Raw genomic sequence first — 15,168 nt, forward strand, 5'->3', positions numbered from 1 at the left:
GGTTTGAAGAAGTTGTTTTAGGGTTTATGTTTCTCCCTTTATTTTTCTTCTTCCCTCTCTCGAGTTGACCCCTTTAACTCATTTACACATGTACTCGGGCTTGTAGGAAAAACAAATATTAAGCAGTCGTGTTTTGCGTACATAAATCACTGGGTTTTATGGTTTTAGCATTCCCAATAATGCAGACTTGGCCAGCCATGAGCAGGTGTCTCACATACACTCAGACATATACACTAAGGTGAGTATGTTCTGGAGGTTTGAGTCAGCAGTTATGAGCTGTTCTTCCAGGCTAATGGTCTGAAAGAAAATCAGAGATTTCCAAACTGTCAGTTGGGCTGCTGCTGTCAAGCACCAGAATGTCCTTCTGAGACTGACCACAGTCTGTTTAGCTGGACAATATTTTAACAAGGCTGTAAGTCCTTCATCAAGGCCATTATTGGTGGATTGTGTTTTTATAGTAGACTTTACTGAGCGCTGCAGTGTGTGTAGCGTAAACCAGCAACATTTCGGGGCACATGTGGTTTTTCCACAGCAGGAAAAATAGATTAGAGTGGACCTACGTCGCCAGTGTGATTCCTGTTAGAAATGTACATTTCAGCTATGGCTCTGGTATGCAGAATAATTACTGTGCACTGCGTGATGTCGATGGGTGATTGCAAGCATGCCATTCTAATTCTCTGGTTTTGTTTTCAAAACCAGAAGATATTTTCATTTTCTTTTCATTTTTGAGTCAGAAAATAGCAAAAACGAAGTGGATTTACAAAGACACCGATACAGATTATATGCAGCTTGCCTTGTGTTACCTGCTGAGATATACTGTAGTTTTGTAAATATCATTTGTTTTAGTTGTATTCTATTCATTTTGGCTAATTATTATTAATCTCTGTGTGTTTTTTCTATCACACAACATGAATCGCGACAGGTTAAGAGGAAGGCTGCCTTTCCCCGAGCCTGGCTCTACGGGAGGTTTTTCCTGGGTTGTGCTTGCTCACAGGGGATCGTCTGATTGTTGGGGTTTTCTCTGTTTTCTTTGTAGTATTGTAGGATCTTTATCTTACCATAAAAAGGCACCTTGTGCTTTGAGACAGATAAACAACACTCAATTTGATAATTCAGTGAGTGTAATTATTTCTTCAGATAATTTTTAGCTTTGAAACTAAAGCAAGTCTCCACATTTCCTTGTTTCAGTGTATTTGTTGATCGAATAATGTCTTTCAGATATTACTATTGTCCAATAATCTATCAACTTCAAGTCAAGAGTGCAAAACAGTTCTGCACTTTAACATGTGTACTGTATTTTGTGTTTAGCGTTTAAATTACAACCATGACAAGAGCAGGAGTTTTCTCAGGTAACCTAACAGCAGAGAGGGTCATAGCGGTCGTGACCCTCACCCTTTTGCTGTCTGTCTTCTGTGCCACGTCCTCTCCTCTCCTCTCTGCTCTGAGGCAGTCACAACTACCAATGGTTCCCAGGCCCTGAGCGACAGGTCACGCTATGGTCGTCTAGCCTGGGCCCTTGATGCTGAACCCCGAGGTTAATGCGGAACGCATCCTTTCCGGGGCGCTGCGATCATCATCTCACCTACCGCACCTACCAGCTTTTTAGAGATATAGAGACACAACACACAAACATGTCTCAATAATGAAAGTAGCTATTTATTTTTTCTAGCACGCTAGTCTTAATTCCTAAAGTGTGTTTCATGCATATGAGCATTTTAAGTATTTGTGTTTCCCATTAGTGCATCCTTATTTCTCCCTCATGCCCACCCACATCCTACAACAAGCCCATTCCCACTGAGCACTGACAATCAAGAGGCTGAGCCCTCCCACCAGTTTATGACCAGTGACCTGACTGTTTTATAACTGAGCAAGTCTGGACCAGTTTTCCACACATTTAAAGGGCCGTGTGTGTGTTTTTGTGCTGACACGAGCATCTGTCATTTTTCAGATAGTATTTTTTTTATTTATCTTAGAAAAACATCTGTATGTGTTTCATCATTTTAGTGTAAATATCTGTTCAGCCCGATTAAGCCCCCTCGTCCTTAATCGGCCCTTCGTCCCCTCCAGTGAAAATAAAGATCAGGCTTTTCATTCTTCATGTCAACATGTAAAGCAGATGTAATGCCGATCATGTGGTCATGCAGCATTCTGTTAAGTTGCCTCGAGATGTGTTGAAGCTGCATTGAAATGGGCTATTTTTCTGCACGTGTTTGGTGTTTTGCAGAGATGCGTTATGTGGCGGCAGCAATATTAGTAGCAGTGTTGCAGGTCTTGCTGTTTCTGCCTGCGGAAATGGATTAAGTGAGCGATTGGCTGCACCGATTTGGGAAGCCTGTGTCGGTATGAAGATAATTTGGAATGCTAATGAAGCGTTATTCTGTTTCTTGAGGACACGAAGAAAAATACTGTGGAAGCTTCTGCATTTTTTTCCATTTGGCAACTTTGCGTGTGGTTATATGTGGAATTGTATGGTGGGTGTCATAAGGGTCACTGCAGACCTGTTGACATCGGATTCAGTGAGTTTAATTAAATCGTGGTCCATGTACGCATGTGTACGAGTACATGTATGTGTGTGTGTGTGTGTGTGTGTGTGTGTGTGTGTGTTGGTCCAGAGGACGGGGGCCCGATGGAGCAAGGAGAAAGCAGAGAGCAGGCGCTTGGCAGCCCATCTGAGGGGTTCGTCACTGGGGCTCAGACACGGCCACAGCTGGCCTCTCCACTGACAATCCTGGCTTTTCTCCCCCTCTCAGGAACGCACTGCGTCAACTCTAATTCCTTTCTAATGAACTGGCTACTGAAGGTAGCTAGGCAGGCAGACCCGGCACACTTATTAAAAGCACATAGTGGAAACAAAACACATACTCAGTGGAAAAAATATGTCACACTTTTGTACATTTCAGTTTTCAGCAGGATGTCTGTGCAGCTTGGCTCAAACACCCGTTGAGAAACCTCAAACTCATAATGTCTTTGAACCTGCAGTCAGCTCAAGCAGAGCTGTATCTTTAGATTTTAAACCATATGAGAACCTACAGTTTGTCTCAGTGTGAAGTTTTTTATCGCCTACAATTGAGCCACAAAGACTCCTTTGTCTGATATGATCTGATGATCCGTGCGGTTTACACTGATTCACTGGTTCAGTTCAATTTTCTAGTCCAAATATAGATAATATCTCCATATACCATACCTTATGCATGGAACAATGACGTACATGTCTTTGGGAGGTCTGAAAATACTTCTGGAAACAAACAAACACAGATTAACCAGAATAATCAAGCCAAAAATAGGTTTTAGAGTAAATAGCATTCATCTTTAAATTACAACTGCACTTTTCAACATGCATAAAGAGTCAAAGATGTTAATGGCTGCAGACATGACTGGCACTATCCAATCAAAGTGTGCTGGAAGATGCCACTCTGACACAAATCACCTACCTAAGCCTATTTTTCTAACGCTGCGACGGTAATATGTATCATTCCTGTTGTATAAATAAATAAAATGCAAATATAAAACATTGTTACAGACTGTCATGGTAGCTTCCTTGCAGTTGCCTCTTTCAGTGGACAGAGTGCATCACTGGATCATGAAAAAGAGATGAATCTTCAAAGATGAGTCCACTCCTTGATGGATCAGATCAGTTTTGATGGCCTGATGGGAGAATTACGCAGAGATAGTAACGTGGTTTTAATGCTGTGGTCTATCGGTGCAGTGCTGTATTTAGTATCAGAAGGTCGGAGCTGAAACTTTGGTTTCCTCTTGTGGGAATGAGATAAATTTGGACAGTGTTACGTGAGGACAGTTGAATGTATTTCAGTTAAAGGCTAGTACAACTATGATACAGGGTGAGTCAAGCGGCCTCACTGTGACCCTTTGCTTTTACTTCTGTGGTGCAGCCTGTGGATCCTCTGTTGCTGCTAATGGAAACTGCTAACCACATTGAGACAACACAAAGTGCATAGGTTTGATTGCTGTGTCAGTTTACAAAGGTGACACAGTTCGTCAGCTTTGATGTATTGTTTATTTGCCTGCGTCTGGCACCCTTGGTGGATCGTGGTGCTATAGTTTGAAAGCATTAGTCTGTTCCAAAGCTTTTGTTGACTTTTTAGGTGATCTTTTCCATGATTATCCATTTTCACTTGGATTATCTCCTATGAAAAGTATTCCCTTTTCTTTAATTTCACATACTTCGTTAGCAGTACGTTATAAACCAACCTCGAATTTTCCATCCTGGAGACAAGCTTACAGCTTCTGTGAATCCCATTTAATATCAGTGGATTATTCCACTCCAGTCCCTTCATTGTCGAGGTAATGTTAGCACCCGTATGCCCGCAGCGCAAGTGTGCATAAAACCATTAGCTGTGTCCAACTCATTTACACAAAAGTAATAACACTAGAACAGGAAGGTTGTGCCCTTTCTCAGAAAATAATAAAGAGAGGAAGAGGGCAAGGTTATCAGGAGAACAAGTAGATATTCTGCCGGTCATATGAACTGTTTTAATCAGATAGTGAAAATAACTGAAAAGCATGTGCTTATATGGTCACACTTTTAGATGGGAGATACAGCTCTTAGTTACAGCCAGATGGTTATCACACCAGATATTTTTACAAATCCATTTTATACTACAGTACATATGCCACATTATTAATCTACTTTATGTCTGTACATGTGAGAATAGACAGAATAAAGTCAAAAGTATAATTAAAACCTAGTTGAAGGTTTTACGGTCATTACAGCTGTTACTTTACAGCCATACAAGTGATGGTATCTATTTTGCTCTATGTGAAACTCAGAACAATATCAGATGTCATGAACCTTTTCCCAGATATTCGTAGTGTCCAGGGGACAACTAATGTAGAATCGCTGATCCATCGTCTTATGATTGCAAACCTGCAAAACTGATGACAATTGCCGTACTTTGTAACACAGTGACGTATTAGCATGCTAACATGCAAATAACAAAGCTTGTCTGCAGGGTAAACCTTAGACCTGCTCAACAAACATGCTAATAGAATGAAAGCTAAGATCAATTATATAATGCTACCCAGAAAGAGGAGGCCTTTGAGGAATTTGAAGCCAGCTCAGTTTTTGACATTCAAAGCTCTGAATGTGACTGCCTTTTGTTCTGGGGAGGCCAGTCCATGACTGATAGGGTTCCATTGTGTGTTTTTCTATCCAGGCATGCATGAGCGGTGTGTTTGGGATCATTGTCATGCTGAAAAATGAAGCTGTTGTCTATCAGATGGTTTCCAGATGGTACTGATGGTACATTTCTGCGTTCATATTTCCATCAATATTGACAAGATTCCCAAACCTACTGGCTAAAATATAGCCCCAAACCATGTCAGAGCCTCCACCGTGTTTTACATATGGCTGTAGACACTCACTGTTGTACTTCTCTATCAAAATCAAAATTTGAATACATCGCTTTATAAGATATGTTGACACTGATTTTCAGTCGTTCTTGTATAATTTGGCATGACTCAGTCTTTTCTCCCCATTTCCCTTCCTTAAGAATGGCTTCTTGACAGCCACACTTCAGTGAAAAGTAGATCCATCTCTCAGATTTGCTGGGGAAACCACGTTCATGCTTCAAAATCAGTGATTCAAAACTGCTAAAATGTGCTCTGACCTATCCCAAGAGTCTTTGTGGCCAAATAGTCCAAATAGCTGACCAGCAGGATTGCAGTGAAGCAGTCAGATACAGATGGACAAGCTGAAGCTTTCAGTCTGTAGAGGCAGGTGGGCTGATAAAGTGGGCTGATTGAGGGTGAAGGGTCTGTTGATCTGTGAACTCAGAGATAGCGCTGCACCCAGCACTCCCACTGACGGGGATGACATAACCAGGACACTGATAAAGGAGATGGGAGTAGGGTGGATGGTGTGAATAAAAGGCAGGTTATATTGCATACAAACATTACAGTGGACACTCTCCACTGCTGTGACTCAAGATAAAGTAAAAATAGCTTTTTTCTGGTGGAACTTTGTGAAATCTGAGTGTTCTCGTCATGAAAAGTAGTATTTTATAGGTCTAGCACATGGTTACAAGCATACAGCATCCTCTACAATTAGCCTCTCAATTCAAGTGAAGAAGAATACTTAAACACAAAAGGAGAACCCTTTTATAGAAGGATTAACAGCAGCGAGAGGGCAAATTTCAATAAAATAGTTAATAGTTTGAGTGTTTGTCCATCCAGTCTGAATAAGACTACAACAACTGAGCTGGTTTCATATTCCTCAAAGGCCTCCTCTTTCTGGCTAGCTCTTACCTGTCATCTGGAGCTTATTGAGCTGTCTACTGTGTGTGTGTTTTTGTGCGCGTGTGTGTTTATAGCAGTAAGGTTAGCCAAGCTTTAAGGCCGTGATCTCACACGACAGAGAAAGGTCCCTTTGAGTGATACAGATCTGGTCGTAGCTCAACCCATAACATTATACCTCCACAGGCTGCTTCCATTAGCTCCACCTATACTCTTTATACTGTAACAGTACTGTGTGTGTCTGATAGCATCGGTGTGACTGGATGTGCCTGCACACTCACAAGCATTGTGTGGGTGTGCATTTTCATATTTCTTGTGCCGGAACCTACGGTACAAGAACGTGCATGTCAGTGTGCTACTGAAAGGACTGTGTGTGTGTGTGTGTGTGTGTGTGTGTGTGTGTGTGTGTGTGTGTGTAAATTGATTGCTGTGCCCATTCTTAATGTTCAGTGACTGGACATTTTTGCTTGGTTGAACTCCATCAACCCTAAAGTTTCTTTCCAACTTTAGCTGCAGGTGCCCAATTATATGCACTTCCCAAATCTTGTGCACGCCAAAAATACACACACACACACACACACACACACACACACAGTCCTTTCAGTAGCACACTGACATGCACGTTCTTGTACCGTAGGCACTTGTCTTTCATCCACATGTCTGCTTTTCTGGCCCTCCATTAGCCAGTTATTCCAATAAAATACACTATCTCATACATTATCAAATGACAGCACATTCTCACAATAATACTATACCTGTGCTGATTCTGACTCACACACTCGCACACAGACTCACTCACACAGATGTAGGCTGGGGTAATATATCCATCATATCTGCTGGTGATGAAGGCTGCTGTCATGGGGCAGAAGGTTGTTTTATGATGGTTCATTTGGGCCTGCGTGAGGCAGCAGTGTGAGGCGATGGCAGACGAGACAGGAGGCGTGCTCTCTGTGCTCTGCTTTGTGTAAACTCTGACAGGAGCAGAGTCCCAGTGACAGACTGAAGCCAGGGGGATTTGGGAGCACCGGGCGGCTCGTTGCAAATCATTTCAAGAGTTTGAAAGGTGTTGAGATTTTAGTGGGTGTAGATGCGACTGAGAAGAGTCTGGCAAAAGGCGGGGTTGCTGAGTTGTCATGTTTTCCAGCTGATATTATAATAACTCGTAATAAGTTTTCCCGTTTGGTTTTCTCTTTTTCTTTCTCTTCTGCGGTATTATTTGATGGCTAATTAGTGCATGTGGTTTTAACTTGGAAGCACAGACCCAGCACTGGAAAGGTCTTATGTCTGGATTAGCATTTCTGGCTGCGTTCAGTGCTACACTCGCACCTCTCCTGAATGAGCCCTGTAATTGTTTTCCTTTCATTCATAATCAGCCCATGTGATCAAGATCTGCATAACAAGCTCAGTCCTCGCACTTAGCCCGGTGTGAGTCTAACTGCACTGTGTCATTAATAATACATGTATGCATACATCGTTAAGCTGCGTAATTAGCCTGTGTATCTTGTAAATCTGTGTGCGTAAATATGCACATGCATGCTTTGCGTTAGTTTTCCTGTGTGGGAAAATGCTCTTGTGGTGAGGTGGAGCATGAAATACAACAGTAAACACAGGCCGCTATCAGTGATAAAGCTCTGCTCCTGTTATGTGGATGTTTGACTTGTACTTTTACTGTGAGAAAACCAGAGATAAGACCTCAGAAAAACTGAAGGCAATTTGGAGAAATAATTGGGGATTGCGGAGGACAAAGCGAGCTCACGGTTGTAAGCAAGGTTGTGTTTTTGAATGAGGAATGCTTGAACGGGTGAGGGACAGGAAGACAGGCAGCGAGAGGGATGTGGGAATGGAGGTGTTTAGGGTCTCCCTGTGGAGCGACTCGGATATGGGAACACGGAGTCGGCCTAATGAAGCGTGGCCGCCCCTCGCTGACTTAACAGGCCTGAGATAAAGGCAGGGATGTTGGGGGAACAGAGAAGTCACAGGTCCGATACTCGTCCAGCTTTTGATGGAGAAAGAAAGAAAGATCATAAGAGGATGAGAAGAGCAGGGAACACTCGTTAAAAAAAAAAAAGACTTTCACATACTGGATAAACATTTAAGGAACAAAACATTAAAATGACAGTCACGTTGTTCTGGAGGGAGACGACTGATCTTAAAAGGTTTTAAAAGATTATGTTCCTTGATGTGCGCTGGGTCATTTCTGCCTTTGTGGCTTTTGCGGAGCAGCTGATATTTCAACAGGTTTAAGAGCCGAATACTTTGTATGGGAAGAAAATCATAGAGTACTCTTAGCTATTGACGTCATGGGGTTCAATGTTGGGACCGGCAATTTTGTGGTGCCATGGCGGTGCCAGCTTTTTGGCACAAGGAGCAATGCTTTTATTTATTGAATTTTTGCATGAAACTAGTTATAGATTAGAAAGTAGCAGTGCATCAGTGGAAAGACAAGGCTACAGAGGAAATGGGTGAGTGCAGATTAATATAAAGTGGGTGTGTGATCACCTGTTTGATAGCACTGCAAACCAAGTCTCTTAGCTGAACTGTTAAAGTCTGTGGCCGTCAAACTCCATTATCAAATTCATCCAAAATGCATTCTTTCTCTGGAACCTCTCGTACATGTACACACGATAAACCCTCGCGTGTCTCCGTTCCCTGTCACTTAAGATACCCAAACTAAGTCTGTCATTATGCTGTCATAGTTGAAGCATTACATCACCAGTCTGTCAGTCTCAGTTGATGTGCAGGCAGCCAAGTGCCGTTCCCCTGGAATAGCACCATTACACAAAGTCTTCATCATAAACCAATCATTCGGACTGCCTCTCCACTTCAATCAGACTATCCGTGGTCTGTAATGGGAAGCGGTTGGATCAGCCAGCACTCCCTGTCCTCTTGTCCCGTCTGTGACCGGCCCTGGAAGCTAAACTGGAAATGGAGATTTAAGAGCAGACACCGAGGTGGAGAACAGGAGATGTTTGTCAGCATTGCCAGTGTTTGCGCAAGTGTTTCCTGTTTGGTCACCACATCCAATTGTCCTTTCCTTGCTGATTAATATGGCTCGCTCAGTTTCCGCAGCCCTCAATCTTCTTAACTCAAATCATGAGAGAAGGCAGGTGACTGTGACCTTGTTTTCAGCGTGCATGGGTGAAAGGTCAAGGTTGAACTAGAAAGTTTGAACAAAACATTAATGAAAAAGTGTTGATGATAAAAGCTGAATTTGGAGATTTAAAAGAATCTTTTTAATCTAACAAATCATAATGTTGATAAACTACGAAACTTGTTCCCAGTTCCAGTTCTCCTCCCCGCTCACCTCCAGTAATGTTTTGCATTTTTAAATAACATTTGGAATGTCTGGCATTTGCCTCATGGTCTCCCCTCCTCTCATTACTTATCGTCACAACCTTGTTGGTTTTAATGCAGTAACAAGTCATGTTATTATTAAATTTATTTTACCAGGAAGTCCCACTGAGAGCAAAACCTTGCCAAAGTTACAACTATATAACCGAAGTGTCTCTAAAAAGCTGCAAATGCAACAAAAATATAAATTCACAATATAAAAAATACAAACACATATTTAAAAAAAAACTTCCAAATATTAAACAGCTTCTCAAAAGAAACATCTGCAAGAAAGTCTCCATCACTGCATTCCTTATTATGCTTTTAAATTCACCAACAAATTTAGTCTTTTCTGTAAATTATTCCATGTTCAACGTGAATAGTGAGAAAATACTGTTTTCTCAGATCTCTCAGAGCCGTAGCTAGCCTCAGGACTCTACTGCCTCCTTTACCAAAACAAATGGGCATACTACACCATCTAGTGGCAGCTCACTAATGCTTAAACCCAAAGAGGACTTGAGCGTATATAATTTTGAATGACAAGCCACTCTCTGCTGAGCCAGAGACAGAGGATTGCCATAGCAGGAAGCTCCCCCTGCTTTGTTGTAGCAGAATCCTACGCCTTCCTGACTGGTGCTGACTGGTGCTGGTTCAAATCCCTTCCCTTTCATTTACCAAGCAAATGTGTATATCATTTTGAATGTCAGCTTCTAATGTCTCTTTTTCTCTTGTCTCTTTTCTTTCAGGACACTGATCCCACTATTTGATGAGGACACTGGTCTGCTTCTACTGGCTGGCATGGTAAAAATATATGCTTGAATATTAAATTTGTTATTACTGGTTATGTTTTTAAATATCAGCTGGAATGACCACACCATTAACATCACCTCTCTGATTCTTATCCAGGGAAACACTGGGATCGATTGCTTTGAAGTCTCTTCCACCGAGCCTTTCCTCTCTCAAGGTGAAGCGCTGTTTGTTATCTGTCTGTACAGATGTCACAACCAGTCGTCTTTCCTAGTATCCTGATCCATCTCTTCTTCTAATTCTCACATCCATAGTCAGCCACTGTCTGACGGATACCTCAACAAAAGGCGTTGCCCTGGTCCCCAAGCTTGCCTTGGACGTGATGTCCTGCGAAGTTGTGCGTGTGCTTCAGCTGACAGACAGCTGCATCCTGCCGATCAGCTATCAGGTCCCTCGCAAGGTGTGTAGATGCACAGCAATACTTACAGCTCGCAAATAAAGGTGATGGACTTATTTTAAGTTCTCCGTGTTTGCTTGTGCTTCATTTTTTGTCTTCCAGAATTCAGGTCACGAGTTTCATGACGACCTTTACCCAGACACGGTGGGCACAACCCCAGCCATGTCTGCTGAGGAGTGGTGGAAGGGAGGGAACAAGCAGGTATGAGATCCCTATTTTCAAAAAGCTTAATCCAGTCTTCACGCTGCACAGGAAGCTCAAGCTGTTCGTTTTATTGTAGGTGGAGAGAGTTAGCCTGCACCCAGACAAACGTCCCAAACAAAAGGCAGCACCAGCAAAACAGACACCTGCAAAAAAGGAAGTGGCCAGTGGAGGGAGCAAGGAGGTGAGATGCACAATTATTCAAAAGATGGGCAAAATCTCCCAATTTAAACTTGATTTTCTTTTTAAAATACCAGTGGATTGAGGATAGTAATCCCATCTCTCTTCCCCACAGGATCAAGCTCGCGACTGCTCTACCTCCAGCAGTCCTCTGAGCACTCCCAGCAGCAGCGCCGCACCATCTCGCTCTCCTTCCTCCACCTCCGGCCTCTCCTCAGGCTTTGCTCCCAGCCCCAGTCCCAGCCAGAGTGCCAAGGCTTTCCAAAACCTGATGGGTAAAAACACATTAAAAAACACAAACACGCACTCTTAATTTCTCCATACCCATGTTGGTGTTTTATCTTTCTTTACACAGTAAGCTGTTAATATTGAATTATTGTTATTTTTTATTCAGGGCCAACTTCCAAGTTCCGTCATATCCAGGGGACAGTCATGCACCGGGACATGCACATCACCAACATTCGTGGCCTCAACCTGACCACACCTGGCGAGTGTGACGGCTTCTGTGTCAACCGCCAACGTGTGGCAGTGCCCCTCGCCATCTCCGGGGGACAGATTGCCGTATTTGAGGTACAACAGCAGAAGAAAAATAGAGGGATGTTGTTTAATAAAACTGCAGATCCCGTTTTCTCCTGTATTTTGTTATATTGAGAAATTAGACATTTGTGTGCTGTATCTATGTGTGTGAGTATTTTTAATCTTTTCCTCAGCGCTCCCAGCCTGGCAAACTTCCAGATACAGCCCTGCCCACCATCCAAAACTCTGTCAATGTGGCTGACTTTGCTTGGGACCCCTTTGACACACATAGACTTGCTGTCGGTGAGTACATATGCACTTTAGGGTAAATTGGAAGTGTCTCAGTGTGTATTTAACCTGCTTGTCTCTCTCTCTGTGCATGCTAGCTGGTGATGATGCTAAGATCCGGGTTTGGCAAGTACCAGAAGGCGGGTTGAAAGAGACCCTAACTAACCCTAAGATCATCATGCAAGGTAGAGTTTTATTTATTGCAAGTTAGAAGGTATGCAGATGTTTGTACTGCGTGTTCCCTTGCACTACACTTTGCATTCCCTCCAATCTGTAGTTTACAGAAAAAGAGAGATGATCTGAGAGTGCGTGTGGTGCATTTCTCTACTGAAAAGGCACAACTTTAGCCAAACTGCCACTGACTGCAAGCAGTCCTCACTTTAACATCAAAGTTAAAGTGAGGACATCCAATGTAAAAGTGTTTCAAAGGAACACAATTTTAAAGGAGTTTCAAAAGTAGTTCAAAAAGAAACCACGCTTCTTAACAAGATTACAGACAATACTGACTTCTGAGGCGACACTTTGCAGGCCACACAGAGAAAATCTACTCCATCAATTTCCACCCTCTGGCCAGTGGACTCCTGGTTTCTTCATCATATGATCTCACAGTCAGACTGTGGAACCTAGAGACCGGAAAACAAGTCAAAGTTCTCGATGGACACCAGGACCAGGTCAGATCAAGAAGTACATGAGGTTAAATACAGAAACACTTTGTGATTTCATTCTGTGTTTAAGAAGCCAAAGAAAATGATGCCGTATGTGCAGACTGTCTGCACCTATTTGGATATCTGGATCAGTTTCCATACAATGTCCTGATGAAAACCTGATCATCTTAAAATTCCTGATTTCTGCTTCATCTTCTCTTGTGCTCCTCTTGGTGGATCTCATCAGGTGTTTGGCATGGCATGGAGCCCAGATGGGAAGCTTCTGGCTACAGTTTGCAAGGATGGGAAAGTTCGTATCTACGATCCTCGCAAATCCACTTCACCTGTGCAGGTGTGTATCACCAACTTTCTAGAAATGATTTGTGTTTTGTGAAAATCGAATTAGATCGGACAAATCCACACATCTGAGCCTCATTTTTGAATTCTAGTACACTAAGAAACAGACTCCTACAGCATATCGACCTGTTGTGCTCATTTCCAGCTCTATATTTGATATTCTTGGGCTCTACTACAGTAGTTTCACATGATTTATAGCTCAAAGAAATGCTTGCATGTATTTTCTCCAGGTGCTCAGATTTCCTTCAAGCCGTTAAGTCGTTAAGTCTGCCTATCTGGGGACACCGACAGACACTTACATGCTAATTTCGCTCTTCTTTCAGGATGGCCCGGGGCCTGAGGGCCACAGGGGAGCTCGTGTGGTGTGGGTCTGTGATGGCAAGTACTTGCTGGTGTCTGGATTTGACAGGTACTGCAAATGTCAGAGAGTTTTTAAGCAGGCAGGTTGTTGGAGCACCAACGAGAAAGTCACAGGAGAACCTGACTACTCACTCCTTTTCCTTCTTCTACAGTCGCAGTGAGAGAGGACTGTACCTGTACTCTGCTAGCTCCCTGTCCGCCGGGGCCGTATCCAGTATTCCTGTAAACGTCTCCCCTTCCACACTGATCCCATACTATGACCCCGACACCAGTGTCGTCATCCTAACTGGAAAGGTGAGCACACAAACAGAAATATTTCCTCTCCACAGCCATTGCTCCATGAAATAAGATTTAACCTGACTGTGTTTCTTTGTCAGGGTGACACCAGAGTGTACATTTATGAGATCGTCCCTGAAGATCCATATTTTATTGAGTGCAGCAGTTTCAATTCTCCCGAACCACATAAGGTGTCACAATCACTCCCTTTATGTTTCATTCATTGTTTTCCACTTCTTTTTAAGTCAACTGGATATCGTTGAACTAAATCAAAATGTTTCCTGTTTGCAGGGTTTGGCCTTTCTGCCTAAGACTGAGTGCAATGTTCGCGATGTGGAGGTAGCTGTAGGACTGATGCTCACCAAGACAACCATAGAGCCAGTGGCCTTCAAAGTGCCAAGGGTCAAGGTGAGCCAACTGCATCACCTTGTGGCCACTTTGGAACATTACATGCTTTCCCCTCCTGATGCTTTTTCTAAAAAGTAACTGTAGCTCTTACTAGACGCTGTATACCTAATTGTGTATGGCTTTTTTGTGTCTCCAGAAAGAGTTTTTCCAGGATGATGTGTACTCAGATACAGTGGTGTGGTGGGAACCAGCACTTACTGGCTCTGCCTGGCTCTCTGGCTCCAACGGCCAACACAAAAAGATCAGCTTGAAGCCTAAAGACATGACGCCAGGTGCAGGCAGCGACACAAAACATACACACACATGCCCTTATCTAGCATGCCTGTCACTCCAAATCAAGATTCTTACATCTACAGTCTGCGTGTCAGCACTAGACATGTCTTGGTATGTTTATTCCCCCTCCTCTAGTGAGTGAGGCCCCCAAAGAGGCTCCAGTGAGGAAATACCTTCCCTCATCTGTTTACCTGGAGGAAAAGACTGATGAACAGAAGAAAGACGAGGTGAAAAGAAGCTCAAATACTGTATACTTTTATTTCGAATAGATCTCCAAAGTTTAAGTACTTAATACTTATTCAGAACGTAATAAATTATTAATAAATATGTGTGTGTGATCCAGCTTCTAAATGCCATGGTGGCTAAGCTGGGAAATATGGATGACCCACTACCACAAGAGTCCTATGAGGGGGTGGATGAAGATGAGTGGGTAAGTGAATGTGATAAAAATATGAATGTGTGACATTGATGTTTCTTTCTTTCTGAATAAATACTGATTGGTTCAAAAAATGCTGATGTTGAACTAACAGGAACACACTTAGTCAGTCAAATTCAAGGAGCATCTGCAGTTAGGAAGCGTAAACCACTGTTTCACTTGTTTTGGCTCAAATTAAAGTGACAACAGGTGCACTGTGCAACATTGTGTAACACACCCTCAACACTTTGGAAACTGTGCTGGGAGGCACGGCAAACAATCGGGAGAAGCCGGACAACCTGAGCAACCTGAACGAGCTGCAGGTACCGTCTCATGTTACCAGTAATGACAGCGCAAAACTCGAGAAAAATCAGTCAGGAGTTGATAAGGAGAGCACCGTGGTGTGTCGGCACCACCTGCAAAACCATTCCCTTTTAGGCCACTATAACTCACATCTGATTGAG

General features: G+C 42.9%; 1 protein-coding gene across 1 annotated transcript in view; it reads left to right on the top strand.

Moving 5' to 3' along the window:
* coro7 (coronin 7) overlaps positions 1–15,168 on the top strand; it is a 107,972-nt gene that overhangs the window by 90,709 nt on the left and 2,095 nt on the right. Inside the window, exons 10-27 of the mRNA XM_085157911.1 lie at positions 10,329–10,383; positions 10,489–10,546; positions 10,644–10,789; positions 10,889–10,987; positions 11,067–11,171; positions 11,283–11,442; positions 11,562–11,737; positions 11,878–11,986; positions 12,070–12,156; positions 12,500–12,642; positions 12,863–12,967; positions 13,296–13,381; positions 13,485–13,626; positions 13,710–13,799; positions 13,900–14,016; positions 14,153–14,288; positions 14,425–14,516; positions 14,633–14,719. Of these exons, the coding sequence (XP_085014037.1) occupies positions 10,329–10,383; positions 10,489–10,546; positions 10,644–10,789; positions 10,889–10,987; positions 11,067–11,171; positions 11,283–11,442; positions 11,562–11,737; positions 11,878–11,986; positions 12,070–12,156; positions 12,500–12,642; positions 12,863–12,967; positions 13,296–13,381; positions 13,485–13,626; positions 13,710–13,799; positions 13,900–14,016; positions 14,153–14,288; positions 14,425–14,516; positions 14,633–14,719 (1,993 nt within the window). The remainder of the gene's footprint in view (positions 1–10,328; positions 10,384–10,488; positions 10,547–10,643; positions 10,790–10,888; positions 10,988–11,066; positions 11,172–11,282; positions 11,443–11,561; positions 11,738–11,877; positions 11,987–12,069; positions 12,157–12,499; positions 12,643–12,862; positions 12,968–13,295; positions 13,382–13,484; positions 13,627–13,709; positions 13,800–13,899; positions 14,017–14,152; positions 14,289–14,424; positions 14,517–14,632; positions 14,720–15,168) is intronic.

This window comes from Neolamprologus multifasciatus, chromosome 4, assembly GCF_963576455.1.
Source record: "Neolamprologus multifasciatus chromosome 4, fNeoMul1.2, whole genome shotgun sequence".
Lineage (NCBI taxonomy): Eukaryota > Metazoa > Chordata > Actinopteri > Cichliformes > Cichlidae > Neolamprologus > Neolamprologus multifasciatus.